This window comes from Pelodiscus sinensis, chromosome 30 (assembly GCF_049634645.1).
Source record: "Pelodiscus sinensis isolate JC-2024 chromosome 30, ASM4963464v1, whole genome shotgun sequence".
Classification (NCBI taxonomy): Eukaryota; Metazoa; Chordata; order Testudines; family Trionychidae; genus Pelodiscus; species Pelodiscus sinensis.
In genome coordinates, this window is record NC_134740.1 from 10,257,232 (window position 1) to 10,271,313 (window position 14,082).

At 44.4% G+C, this 14,082-nt stretch overlaps 2 protein-coding genes across 2 annotated transcripts; both read right to left on the reverse strand.

Moving 5' to 3' along the window:
• Nucleotides 1-1,168: 1,168 nt before the first annotated feature.
• Nucleotides 1,169-2,131, reverse strand: LOC142821171 (olfactory receptor 1G1-like). Its single transcript, XM_075911981.1, has one exon. The coding sequence runs from the start codon at nt 2,129-2,131 to the stop codon at nt 1,169-1,171; it is 963 nt and encodes a 320-aa protein (XP_075768096.1).
• Nucleotides 2,132-12,816: 10,685 nt separating this feature from the next.
• LOC142821284 (olfactory receptor 6C75-like) lies at nt 12,817-13,779 on the reverse strand. The gene has a single exon (XM_075912131.1). It carries the CDS (start codon nt 13,777-13,779, stop codon nt 12,817-12,819), a length of 963 nt encoding a protein of 320 aa, XP_075768246.1.
• Nucleotides 13,780-14,082: the final 303 nt, after the last annotated feature.

Consider the following 14,082-nt stretch of genomic DNA (forward strand, 5'->3'; position numbering starts at 1 on the left):
CTACACCGAGGGTATGTCTACACTACCCCCCTAGCGGGGTAATACAGGCATACCGAACTTGCTAATGAAGCCCGGGATTTGAATTTCCCGGGCTTCATTAGCATAAAGCCGGTGCCGCCATTTTTAAAAGCCGGCTAGTGCGAACCCCGTGCCGCGCGGCTACACGCGGCACGGACTAGATAGTTCGGATTAGGCTTCTAATCCGAACTATCTGTACGCCTCGTGGAAATGGCCGCCCTTGAAAGGAGAATGCCTGCTCTCCTGATAAAAGGACAAACTGTTTGGGTTTGGGGTTATTTTGCTGAACTTCTTTTCCCTGTCCTTTTCTGTTTCTTTGGTTTGCTCTCATCATTTATTTTACTCCCACCACAGCAGAACATTTTCTGTTATCCAAGATTCAGTAAACTGCGAGGCCCCAAATGCATTTGCAGGAGAGTTGTGTGCTTTTCTCAAATGCCACTAAGTAAATAAGGATTCCTTCTTTTCTGTATGAACTGTTTTGGATCCTGACAACAGAGGTGTGTTTGGATTGCCAAGCACTCAAAGAACATGGCATAGCATCATAACTGTGTAGTGCTATGATGCAACAACCCACAATATCTAGTGTCACACCACTGCTATTCCGAAATAAGCATTATTCTTCATGGAATGAGATTTACAGTTTTTTAAATAAGCCATCCGTTATTTTGAAATTATTTTGAAATTAGAGAAAGGAGATAATTACAACCCAAGGAACTACAGACCGTCACCTTAATTGCTGTACAAGATAAACTTAAAAAACAACAAATAGTCAACACCATATGTGCCACTCGGGGAAATGAAATTCAAACTTTCCCGGGCTTTTTCCTGTTCAGTTGGAAATCAGTGGAGCAAGGCAATAGATTGTGGGATGCTTCCCAAGGGCCAAAAGCATCGACTTTCTCAACGCTCAGTCTACATTGCCGTAAATTTGACATGTAAGGTAACATTTTGCGATACTCTTGGTGAACAACAGGAGGACTGAAATTGACTTCAGTGGCCATTAACAGGAACAGTCTTGGCAGTGTGGGCTCGAAGTTCAGAAAATCAACCTTACACAGCCACATTCAACCTAAACTCCAAATGTAGACCAGCCCTTAGAAACTGGAGGAGTTCATTTCTATTTTACTAACTGCTAAAATTTGTCCTTTCAGACTCTGTGCCTGTTTCTGAAAGCAACCAGATTCAGAACAATTTTTCTCAAAGACTCTTTGACCTCCTTGTTTCTCAGGCAGTAGATGACGGGGTTGATCATGGGATTCAGGACTGTGTAGAAGACCGAGAATATTTTGTGTAGCATTTTGGGAGTGTTGGTTGTTGGAACCACATAGACAGCAATTAGAGTCCCATAGAAAACTGACACCACAATGAGGTGGGAGGAGCAGGTGGAAAAGGTCTTTTGCCTCCCGGTGCTGGAAGGGATCCTCAGGATGGTGGTGATGATACAAATGTAGGACGTCAGAGTCAGTAGCAAGGGCACAAGAGCCCCTGTGGTAGCAACAATAAATGTCACCAGTTGCAGAGTCCAGGTGTCACTGCAGGACAGTTTTATGATGGGCGATAAATCACAAAAGAAATGGTCGATTTCTTTGGAATCACAGAATGTTAATGAGAACACAAAGCTATTTCCTATGGTGCTGAGCAGGATGCCGCTTATCCAGGACCCTGCCACGAGCTGGGCACACACCCTGCCGTTCATCAGAACAGCATAACGGAGGGGATGGCATATTGCTAGATATCGATCATATGACATGGCCGTGAGCAGCAAAAGTTCTGTAGGTGCCATGATAGAGAACCAATAAAATTGCCCCAGGCAGCCCTTAACAGAGATGGTTCTGTCCCCAGTCAGGAGACTGGCCAGCAGCTGGGGCAGGAAGGTGAAGGGATAACTGATGTCCAGGAAAGACAAGTTCCCTAGGAAGAAGTACATGGGGGTGTGAAGGTGCTGATCAGCCACAACTAACACCACAATGAGGATGTTCCCACCCATTGTCACAATGTAGATGGCCAGAAACAGCAGGAAGAGGAGAGGCTGCAGTTCAGAGACCTCCCCAAATCCCAGGAGGATGAATTCCATGATGTGCGTTTGGTTTCCTCCTCCTTCTTTCTCCATACAACGTATCTAGAAATAGAAAATTAATCAATATTGGTGAAGTGCAGTTTTGTGCTGTCAGTTTCACCGAAAGAAACCTGGAGGAGGTAAATTCCCACTGCTGTGTCTCTCCACTGGAAGAATGAAGTTGTCAATGAACAGCGGAAGGTAGGTGGAAGAATCTTCCATACATTGTGAGTCAAAAGCATGAAGCCATATTGAATTACAAGAAATGTCCTATTAACTCCTGCAAGCTCTTTTGAACTTGAAACAAAGACTTATTAGGTAGAAATCTGACTCATCTTTATTGCATCTACATCATCACCGCACACCTTGAAGAAATAACAAAATATCTGTTGGAAATGAGATATCTGTTAAGTCATTCACAATTTGGGTATATGTACGTTCACTCACTTTGAACTAGCTAGCAGGAAAAAATTAGCCGTGAGAATATGTGATACAGACAGTGGGTTGTGATAGCTACCTGTGTACATATCCAGGTCTCACATAGGATTATTGTCAGAAAGAGATTGTTCATTTCTCCAAGGCTGCGTCTAGACTGGCAAGATTTTGCGCAAATATTTTTACCGGAAAAGTTTTTTCCTTTAAAAGTATTTGCGCAAGAGAGCGTCTACACTGGCATGAATGCTTTAGCGCAGAAGACATCTTTTGTGCAAAAGCATCTGTGCCAGTGTAGATGCTCTCTTGTTCAAGAAATTAACTTGGCTGTCTACACTTGCCCTCTTGCGCAAGAATACTTGCGCAAGAGGGCTTATCCCTGAGCGGGAGCGTCGGAGTATTTGCACAAGAACCACTGATTTTGTACAGTACAAAGTCAGTGTTCTTGCTCAAATACTCACGGCCAGTGTAGACAGGCGGCAAGATTTTGTGCAAAAGTGGACACTTGTGCGCAAAATCATGCTAGTCTAGATGCAGCCCAAATGTTTTGAAGTATATAATACAGGTCCTTTTAAAGAAGTAGAAGCATTTAAAACAAAAGTGTCAGAGCCCATAAATCTGAAATCTCCTGCTTGATCTCCCCCTGCAATCTTCTCCATATATCCTACTTTCTGGTCTCCTCAGCCTCTGATTTATGATGTGCCCACTGAAGCTGTGTCTACACCAGGGGTACATCTAGATTATATGCCTCTGCTGACAGAGTCATGTAAAATAGGCTACCCAACATAGTCAATAAAGTGGGAATTTAAATATCCCCGGCTTCATTAAAATAAAAATGGCCTCCAAGCTGTGCCGGATCAGCTGATTGTCGGCACAGCGCGTGAGTCAAAGCGCGGATCAGTCGACAAGGGAAGCCTTTGTCAACCTCTCCTGTCAACCTCATTTCATGAGGCATAAGGGAGTAATTGACAAAGGCTTCCCTTGTCTACTGATCTGCTTACCCCTCCCACCATGTACAAAGGGCTGCCCCCCCCCCCCCCCCGAGAAAGGAACAAGAGCATGGTTTGGAAGGGGTGCTACCAAAGGAGGAATTTAATTAAGTTTGCTAAAAGAAGGAAGGGCGATGAGGGAGCTCTGGCAGAATGCAAAGGATGCTGCACCCCAGCTGACAATAGCCTTCAAGTCTCAGGCTATGTCTACACTCCAAAAAAGAAGTCGGAAAAAGATATGCAAATTGCGATCTGCAATTTACATATCTTTTTCAGCTGTTCTTTCGAAAGAGGTGGAAACACGTCCTCTTTCGAGCCATCCCTTCTTCCGCCTAAAACAAAGTTTACAGGGATGGCAAGAGAACTCGTCCACTTTCCATCCTTTTTTCCCATGGATACTGGACGTGTCCCAGAAAACACCTGCAGTCTAGACTAGTCTGTAGCCTGACATTAAACAGAGCTTTGACTTGCCTTGGCAGAGTCCCTTCTGACTATTCCTGATGACTTTCCTCTCTTCCATGTGATTCAAAATGGATTCCTTGTGGAACCTCTCCATGATTTTTCCAGATACTGAGGTGAGGCTGGCTGATCTCTAGTGCCCTGGATTCTTCTTTCCTTTTTTAAAGTTGGGCACTACATTTGCCTTTTTCCAATCGTCCAGGACCTCCCCGATTGGTATGAGTTGTCAAAGATGGTAGCTAATGGCTCTGCAGTGACATCTGCCAACTCCCTCAGAACCCTCAGAGGCATTAAATCCTGCCCCATGTGTGTCTGGCTTTTGTACATTTGGTAAACTGTCTTTTAACTAGTTATCAACCCATGAAAGGACTTTCTCTTATCCCGTGACAACTTACTTTACTTAAGAGCCTTTGGTGAGGGACCTTGTCAAAGGCTTTCTGGAAATCTAAGTACACTATATCCACTGGATCCCCTTGTGCACATGTTTGTTGACCTCCTCAAAGAACTCTAGCAGATTAGTAAGGCATGATTACCCTTGACAGAAACCATGATGACTTTCCCCCAACAAATTATGTTAATCTATGTGTCTGACAATTTTATTCTTTACTATAGTTTCAACTAATTTGTCTGGAACTGACATTAGACTTACCGGTCTGTAATAGCCAGGAATACCTCTAGAGCTCTTTTTAAATATTAGTGTCACATTAGCTATCTTCCAGCCATTAGGTACAGAAGCCAATTTAAAGGGTAGGTTACAAAGCACGGTTAATAGGTCCACAATTTCCCATTTGAGTTCTTTCAGAACTCTTGGGTGAATATCATCTGGTCCAGGTGACTTGTTACTATTAAGTTTATCAATTTGTTCCAAAACCTCCTGTAATGACACCTCAGTCTGGGACAATTCCTCAGATTTGTCACCTAAAAAGAATGGTTGAGGTTTGGGAATATCCCCAATATCCTCAGCGATGAAGACGGAATCAAATAATTAATTTAGTTTCTCTGCAATGACTTTATCATCTTTGAGTGCTCCTTTAGCATCTCGGTCATCCATGGGCCTCATTGGTTGTTTAGCTGGCTTCCTGCTTCTGATGTACTTAAAAAACATTTTGCTATTCCTTTTCAAGTTTGTGGCTAGCTACTCTTCAAACTCTTCTTTTGGCTTTCCTTATTATATTTTTACACTTATTTTGAGAAAGTTTATGGTCTTTCCTTTATTCTGCACTAAGATTTGACATCGACTTTTTGAAAGATGCCTTTTTATCTCTCACTTCTTCTTTTACTTCGCTGTTAAGCCATGGGGGCACTTTTATGGTTCTCTTACTGGCTGTGTCTACATTGGCCACTTATTCTGGAAAATCAGCTGCTTTTCCGGAATAACTTGCCAGCTGACTACACTGGCCCCTTGAATTTCCGGAAAAGCACTGACGATCTAATGTAAAATCGTCAGTGTATTTCCAGAAAAACTATGCTGCTCCCATTCGGGCAAAAGTCCTTTTCTGGAAAACTGTTCCGGAAAAGGGCCAGTATAGACAGCCCAGATTTCTTTTCTGCAAAAAAGCCCTGATCACGAAAATGGTGATCGGGGCTTTTTTGCAGAAAAGCACGTCTACATTGGCACGGACGCTTTTCCGCAAAAAGTGCTTTTATGGAAAAGCATCCTGTCAATGTAGTTTTCCGTTTTAAGCATTTCCGGAAAAGGGTGCCAGTGTAGATGTAGCCACTGTGTTTTTTAATTTGGGGTATACATTTAAGTTGGGCCTCTGTTATGGTGTCTTTGAAAAGTTTCCATGCAGCTTGCAGAGCTTTTACTTTTCTCACTGTACTTTTTAATTTCTGTTTAACTAACTTCCTGAATTTTGTGTAGTTTCCCTTTCTGAAATTGAATGCTACAGTGTTGGGCTGCTGCGGTGTTTTTCCTACCACAGGGATTTTATTCCAGTGTTTGACCACCCTGACAGTTAGGAACTTTTTCCTAACGTCCAACCTAAACCTCCCTTGCTGCAGTTTAAGCCCATTTTGATTCCTTCTATGATACATTCAAGAGACCACACGACCAAATGAGAGTCAAGATTATTGAGTAGGAACCAGGCATACTATAGGACAAGAAAAAGCGAGTGGGTCACTCAATAATTACGTGTTCACTTCACTTTATTCACGTCACTCCCTCTGAAGCGCCTTGTACCTGCCAAAGCTGGAGGAGAGGAGACTGCCCTAGAAGCACTTTGGGTCTGACTCACGATGGCTGTTTCTATGGGCTAAATCTGAGAGCTACTCACTGCTCTCCCATAGGCATGTTTTGCTATAACCCATCTGTGATGGGTCCCCCCAGGGTTCTCCCTGCACCTGGGGCTTCACTGAGTCCTCCAGCCCCCCAGACTGGGCTCCCTCTCACACCGGGCTGCTGAGGCCGGCTGCAGCCCAACTCCCGGTCCCATTCACATGGGCAGGGACACACCTAGTTCTGGTGACATGGGAGCTCTTTGACTGACCAGCACTAGAGAAGAGACAGTCCAGATCCCCACCGGCTCTCCAGCCTAGAATGCCAGTGGAGCAGAGGGGACAGCAGCCATGCATACTGGGACGTGGCTTGCTTTTCTTCCTGTTCCATTAACGATAAGTGAGCGAGTGGAAATACTTGGATTTCCTGCCTGCCTCCCACTCCTGGCTGGTGAAGGGATGGGGTGGAGGAGAAATTCATAGAATACTTTCCCCTTTCTCCCTGATAGTCAGGGGAGTGGAAGGACAAACAAGACATGTCCCGATACAGACGGATGCTGCCTCCCCCGCTCTACTGAAACGGCAGCCATGTAAGAACCCACAGGAGTAGCATCCCGCCCTGGTCCAAACAACAACCACTAGGTGTTTGTTTCCCAATCTGACTCTCCCAGTCTGAATGTGGAGGAAAATATGCTCATCTCTGGTTCCCCGGCTGAGAGATTTTCCTGCATAGAATTCACTTAGTGTCACCCTGGTTAAAGTCAAACTGCACTTTTATTAACTACAGAGGTAGCTGGTAAGAGACAAGAGATAGCAAACCGGCCAAAGCCGCTCATCTAGCAAGCAAGCAAACACACACATGAAGCCACAAGCAAGCAAACACGCTGGTCAGACTGGCTGTGAATGAGTCACATCTCACCTGCACTGATGACACCAGCCCTCCGGTAGATTCTCAAGGCACACGCTGCATTTGCTTTGGAACTTGTGTTCCTTTACAAAGGCTAAAAATCCCTTTCGCCTGGATCCAGCACTTCCCTCAGGTCTGTCTTTGTTCTGTGGGTCTCTGTAGGAGTCCTCTTCTATAGGGAATGAAAAGAACCAATGAGCTCACTCCCTGCTATATAGAGATTCAGATGGGGTGGGAACCCTTTGTTTCCAAAGTTGGTTCCCAGATGATTTATGGACAAATAAAGACATTACGTGAGGGAGTCCAGAGTCATGTTGGTTGGTGACTCCCCCAACCCCTCTCTTAGTGTCATAGCAACCGCTGGAGAGTTCTCAGGAGATGAGAGCTGAGGTTCTCTTAAGGCTTGTTGTTTTCTCTAATGGCTAATTACCGCTAATAGGCCCAACCCAGCCTTCTATCTAGGCCCATCCCAACATCCTACTGACAACATCTTTCCCAGTGGGCATGACAACGGTGTAACATAGAGTCGATATTCGTAACTGCAGAATCAAACACAAATAAGGAGAGCATATTCAGCCAGTCACAACCTCTCCAAACCAGCTGCACCTTCAGCCTAATTCTTCAGATTTTCTGAAATAATATGATAATCTTTTCATTACATTTCTCATTCTCTGCTATCCTTGGCAGTGACCAATCCTCCACAGAAACTGAGCTTTGGGATCTGGCCGACCCACCTAGACCCTACAGTGATTCTTAGTGTATTTCCTTGTTGGTAATGTCTCTCCTGGCTAGTAATTTTTCCTCCAGATACCTGAACATAGATGTTGGTGAAAATTTACATTATTGTGCAGGGAAAGTTAATATTTATTTTTAGAAAAGAAAAACTATGGCACTAGGACAGTCTTAGTACTAACCTCAAAGGGCAAGTCATGGAAGACAACTGATTTCAAAGGGAAAATAATGGAGACAGGAGAACTGTTGACCCTAAAGACAAACCAATAGAGAAAAAGGGAATGTCTCATTCAAAAGAAAATTAGCGTAGTCAGAACTGATCACAGAATCATAGAATCCTAGGTCTGGAAGGGTGTGTCTAGACTACCGAGTTTTGTCGACAAAAGTGGACTTTTGTCGACAAAACTATACCAGCGTCTACACTACCGCTGAGTTCTGTCGACGTTATGTCAGCAGTTTTGTCGACGCTGGTAAACCTCATTTTACGAGGCATAACACCTTCTGTCGACAGAGTTCTGTCGACAGAAGGTGTTATTGCCCGTAGGGTTGCGTCTAGACTACAGGGTTCTGTCGACAAAGCAGCTTGCTTTGTCGACAGAACTCAATGTGTCTGGATGCTCTTTGTTGACAGAAGTTTTGTCGACAGATACTGTCGACAAAACTTCTGTCGACAAATCCTGGTAGTCTAGACGTACCCGAAGAGATCTCAGGAGTCATTAAGATCTTTGGGCAGGGGGCTAGACTTGATGACCTCCTGAGGTCTCTTCCAGCTCTATGACTCTATGATTCAATGAAATGATAGAAATTCCACATCTGCATCTTACCCACAAGGCTTGTTACCCCTTCAAAGAAAGCAATGAAATGGGTTTGACATGATTTGTTCTGCACTCATCAACTTATTTGCTTGTAGATGTTTGCAAATAGATTTCTGAGGGATTTGTTCCATTTTCTTTCCTTGTAGTGAAGTTCAAGTGACTGGTCTGGAATTCCTTGGATTGTGATTCTTTCCCTTTTCTATGGATGGGCATTGTATTTGTCCATTTGAAGTCAACTGGAATCACTCTCAAATTCCCTGAGTTTTCAAAGATAATCACTAATGTCTCAGATATTTCCTCAATCAGCTCCTGGAGTAGAATCACAGAATGCTAGAACTGGAAGGGACCTTGAAAGGTCATCGAATCCAGTCCCCTGCCCTCACGGCAGGACCAAGCACCGTCTTACTTACCCTGGGCAAATTATTCCAGTGTTTCATCACCCTGACAGCTAGGTAGTTTTTCCTAACGTCCAACCTAAATCTCCCTTGCTGCAATATAAACCAATTGCTTCTTGTTCTGTCATCAGAGGCCAAGAAGAACAATATTTCTCCTTCCTCCTTGTAGCACCCTTTTTGCTACCATGTCCCCTCTCAGTCTTCTCTTTTCTAAACTAAACAAACCCAATTATTTCAGTCTTCCTTCATATCTTCTAGACCTTTAATCATTTTTGTTGCTCTTCTCTGGACCTTCTTCAGTTTCTCCACATCTTTCTTGAAATGTGGTGCGCAAACTGGACACAATACTCCAGTAGGGGCCTCATCAGAGCAGTGCAGAGCGGAGTGGAAGAATGACTTCCTGTGTCTTACTCACCACAGTCCTTTTAATGCCTCCCTGAATCATGTTTGCTTTTTTTTGCAACAGTGTTGCACTGTTGACTCGTGTTTAACTTGTGGTCCAGTATGACCCCTAAAATCATAATGCAGGATGCATTTCTTAGGCCCTGGTGACTTGTCTAAGTAACTTTTGTCTTGTCCTTCCCTTATTTGAGCATTTGAACCTACCCCATTTAAACTGTCATTGCTGATGCTCGGCCTCCCTTCTTGGTGAAAGCCAGGACAAAGAAATCATTAATTGCCCCTTCCATCTGCACGTGTCCTGTTACTGTTTCATTCTCCCTCTAAGAATCAAAGGGTGTGATGGAGGGGCAGTTACAGATGACTTCTTGCAGGTGCTTCCTGGAGTGTTGATCTCCCTGTCTCCTGCAGCCGAGGCACCGAGCTGAGACCTCTGACCCCTTGACGAAGAGCAATCTCTTCAGGTCCAGGGGAAATGCAGTTCGGGCCCAGCTTCCAGGAAACCAACCCCCAACTCGGATCAGAACCCCAAATGAACCACTCCAGCAAGCCCTCTTTAACAATGAAAGCGAGAACGTACACACTGATGGCTCCCCCAGGTAACACTTATTTACACGGGGCTGGATAGGAAATACAAGTGATTTTATTAAGTACAAAGAGGAGGATTTCATAGGTTTCAAGAGAAAACAGAGCACGGTGAATAACAAATTTAAAATAACAGAAAATGCACAGCCAGGTCTATCACACTAAAACTTATTGCAAACTTATTACAAATGGTTTTATTTCAGCCAGACCCCCAAGCAAGGGAAGATCTTTTTCTCTCTAGGGTCCCTCACTATTTCCCTGGGTGTGTCTGGCCAGCCAAGGTGTTTAGTTTAGAAACAACGGTTCAGTCCCATTGTTTTATAGATTCCCCTTCGGCTGGGAACTTGTTCTCTTTCCCGACTTCCATGAATTTCCCTGGTCACATGTCTTCTTTGGACCAACCCCCGCTGAGACTCAAAGGACAAAGCAGGCTGCTTACAGGTGATCCCCCAGATATGGAGGTGTCCAAGAACTGGAAACTCCTTTGATGGGTTTCAATCGCACATTTAAAACCAAAAGCTATTCTGTACTGCGTATCTAACTTTCCACACAAGAGTGATACATGCCCAGGAGGAACATATACAGGTGCAGCAGACTGGGACGTTACAGGCAGTAGGTTACATGAGATATGTTGTCCACAGCATCTTTGCTAGATGCATATCTCTGCCCATAAAGGCAATTTTATAAAGGATGTTGGTGGGCTGGAACTCATGGTTTAGAACAGCAGTTCCCACCCACCGATGTGTGGATTGTGACTGGCCACACCCCCAGCTTTTATTTAGCTCCACCCAATGGGGTTCCCAAGGAATTCTCTACCCCCCTACTTCCCTACGCCGCAGCAGTGTGATTGGGGCAGTTGGTAGCTGGTTGTGCTGTGATGGGAGCCGGGCCCTAGTTCCAGCTCCAATGGCTGCTACCTGGCCCGGCATTTTGAGTGGCTGCCTTGGCCAGCACAGCTGAGCACCATGGGATGGGCAGCTGTCACTGCAACCCCGTTCTCCTGTCCCCTTGGTCTCCAGCTTGTGCACACACATTATTATTATTCATTATTAAGTGCATACGCATATGAATGTGGAGAGGAGGGTTACTCAACTTTGGAAGCCCCAGGGACCAGAGTGATATTCACAGCACATGCCGAGGGCCGCAACTTAAGTGTGGTTGCATCTACATGCAAATAGATGCAAATATATAATTTCATATGGCTGGGCATAAATACAAAGATTAAGGCAAGATTACATAAGGCACAGGCCCCATGTAAATCAGTTCTGATATTAATACAATGCAATAGTTACCCAATTTCTACCCACATGACAGCACTTTTAATGAGCAATGACATGACAGTCCAGGACTTCAACTACTAAAGAGCATATCAACAAAAGACCATTATATTGACTCGCTGTTGAGGCGCGTGTTCCCAGTGGAGGCCATGTTCAAAGGATCCCAGCTCTGGGCCGCGTGTTGAGCCCCGTGTAAACCCAAATCGTACTGCAGGCTGCAAACAAACAAGCCATGGACTCCGTGTAGCCCACGGGCTGTGTGTTGAGTCTGGTGTAGAATGTATCAGCCCAGTCAGACCTGCTAACTACCACCTGTTTAATTCTGGTACCGTTGAGACCAAAGTTTAGAGCAAGAGAATATACTTTAACAAATATTAGCACCTATTTTATTGTTTTTTTCAAATATACATGTGCAGCAGGTTTTCTAATTCTTCTTAACCATCTTGTCTCCCTTCCTTTGATATGCCTTATTTGCCAGGGGCTACCATTGCAATGACATGTATTATGTGTGTACAGATGCGATGTAAAACGACATGTGACCTCTCAAAATTACCATACTGAATATACACATTTTTAGTGCCGGTATGCCAATAGCTTTTGAATGAGTTTGTCAGTCCATGGTATAAAAAAGTTGGGAACCAGTGGTTTAGAAAATCGATCTTATGAAGCTAAAGTCTACCTAAACTCCTAGGCTAGGTCTAGACTGGCATGATTTTCTGCAAATGCTTTTAATGGAAAAGTTTTTTTTAAAAAGCATTTGCAGAAAAGAGCGTCTTGATTGTCATGCACGCTTTTCCACAAAAGCACTTTTTGCAGAAAAGCGTCTGTGCCAATCTAGATGCGCTTTTGCGCAAAACAAAATTGAGCTGTCTACATTGGCCCTTTTGTGCAAAAACTTTTGCCCGAATGGGAGCAGCATAGTATTTCCACAAGAAGCACTGATTTTGTACATTACAAAGTCAGTGCTCTTGTGGAAATTCAAGCGGCCAGTGTAGACAGCTGGCAAGTTTTTGCGGAAAAACTTGCCAGTCTAGACACAGCCCTAGGGTATGTTTACACTACATGGAGCCATGTAGATTACCTTTGTAGACATAGGAAAATGAAGCCGCGATTTAAATAATCACTGCTTTATTTAAATTAAAATGGCTGTTGCGCTGTGCCGATGAGTGGTTTGCCGGCTCAGCGCGATAGACTGGACGCTCCACGGTCAACATCAAAGCCCTTTGTCAACCTCCCCGGTAAACCTCATCCCATGAGGCATAACGGGGAGGTCAACAAAGGGCTTTGATGTCGACCGCGGAGCGTCCAGACTATTGCACTGTGCCGACAAACAGCTGATCGGCACAGTGCAGCAGCCATTTTAATTTAAATGAAGTGGCGATTATTTAAATCGCCTCTTCATTTTCCTATGTCTACAAAGGTAATCTACATGGCTCTGTCGACAGAGCCATGTAGTGTAGACATACTCCTAGTGTACACCAGGCCTAAAAATCTGTTCATTTCTATTTTACTATGTGCTAAAATTTGTCCTTTCAGATTTGATGCCTGTTTCCAAAAGCAACCAGTTTCAAAATAGCATTTCTCAGAGACTTTTTCACCTCCTTGTTTCTTAGGCAATAGATGACGGGGTTAATCATGGGAGTCAGAACTGTGTAGCAGAGCGAGAACATTTTGTGTAGGACCTTGGGAGTGTTGTTTGTGGGAACCACATAGACAGCGATCAGGGTCCCGTATAAAACTGTCACCACAATGAGGTGGGAGGAGCAGGTGGAAAAGGCCTTTTGCCTCCCGGTGCTGGAAGGGATTCTCAGGATGGTGGTGATGATACAAATGTAGGATGCCAGGGTCAGTAGCAAGGGTACAAGTGCCCCTATGGTAGAGTCACTATATGTCACTAGTTCCAGAGTCCGGGTGTTGCTGCAGGACAGTTTTATCATGGGTGAGAAATCACAAAAGAAATGGTCGATTTCTTTAGAATCACAGAATGTTAATTGGAACACAAAGCTGTTGGCTATGATGCCAAGTAGAAAGCCGCTTATCCAAGACACCACCACTAACTGGCCACAAATCCTGCCATTCATCAGAGCAGCGTAATGGAGGGGACGGCATATTGCTAAATACCGATCATAAGACATGGCCGTCAGCAGCCAAAATTCCGTAGCTGCCATGATAGAGAACCAATACAATTGCACCAGGCAGCCCTTAACAGAGATGTTTCTGTCCCCAGTCAGGAGACTGGTCAGAAGCCTGGGCAGGATGGAGGAGCTGTAACAGAGATCCAGGAAGGACAAGTTCCCCAGGAAGAAGTACATGGGGGTGTGAAGGTGTCGACTGGACACAACTAATGCAAGAATGAGGTTGTTTCCACCCATTGTCACAAGATAGATGACCAGAAACAGCAGGAAGAGGAGAGGCTGCAGTTCCGGGACCTCTCCAAATCCCAGAAGGATAAATTCCACAATGGGTGTTTGGTTTCTTCTTTCTGCTCTCTCCATAGCACGTATCTAGAGATAGAACATTGTTAAAAACTGGTGGAAAGTGGTTCATGCTGTCAGTTACACTGATGGAAACCTGGAATCGATAACCTTCTATGGCTGCATCTGCTTCAGATGAGCTTGTGTGCCCACAATGCCATTTCCACTCAAGCTCATTTGAAGAAACGAGCTTTGCCCACAAAAGCTCATGGTACACATGCATATTTGGAAGTCTTTATGGTGCTATAGGGCCACTCGTTCTTGTTACAAGCTAACATGGTATTCCTCTGAGACCGAGAATAAAATACACACACAAGATGTGAA

Excerpts from the sequence above, each read along its gene's own strand:
- LOC142821171 (XM_075911981.1), bottom strand. The coding sequence starts at position 2,131 with ATGGAGAAAGAAGGAGGAGGAAACCAAACGCACATCATGGAATTCATC.
- LOC142821284 (XM_075912131.1), bottom strand. The coding sequence starts at position 13,779 with ATGGAGAGAGCAGAAAGAAGAAACCAAACACCCATTGTGGAATTTATC.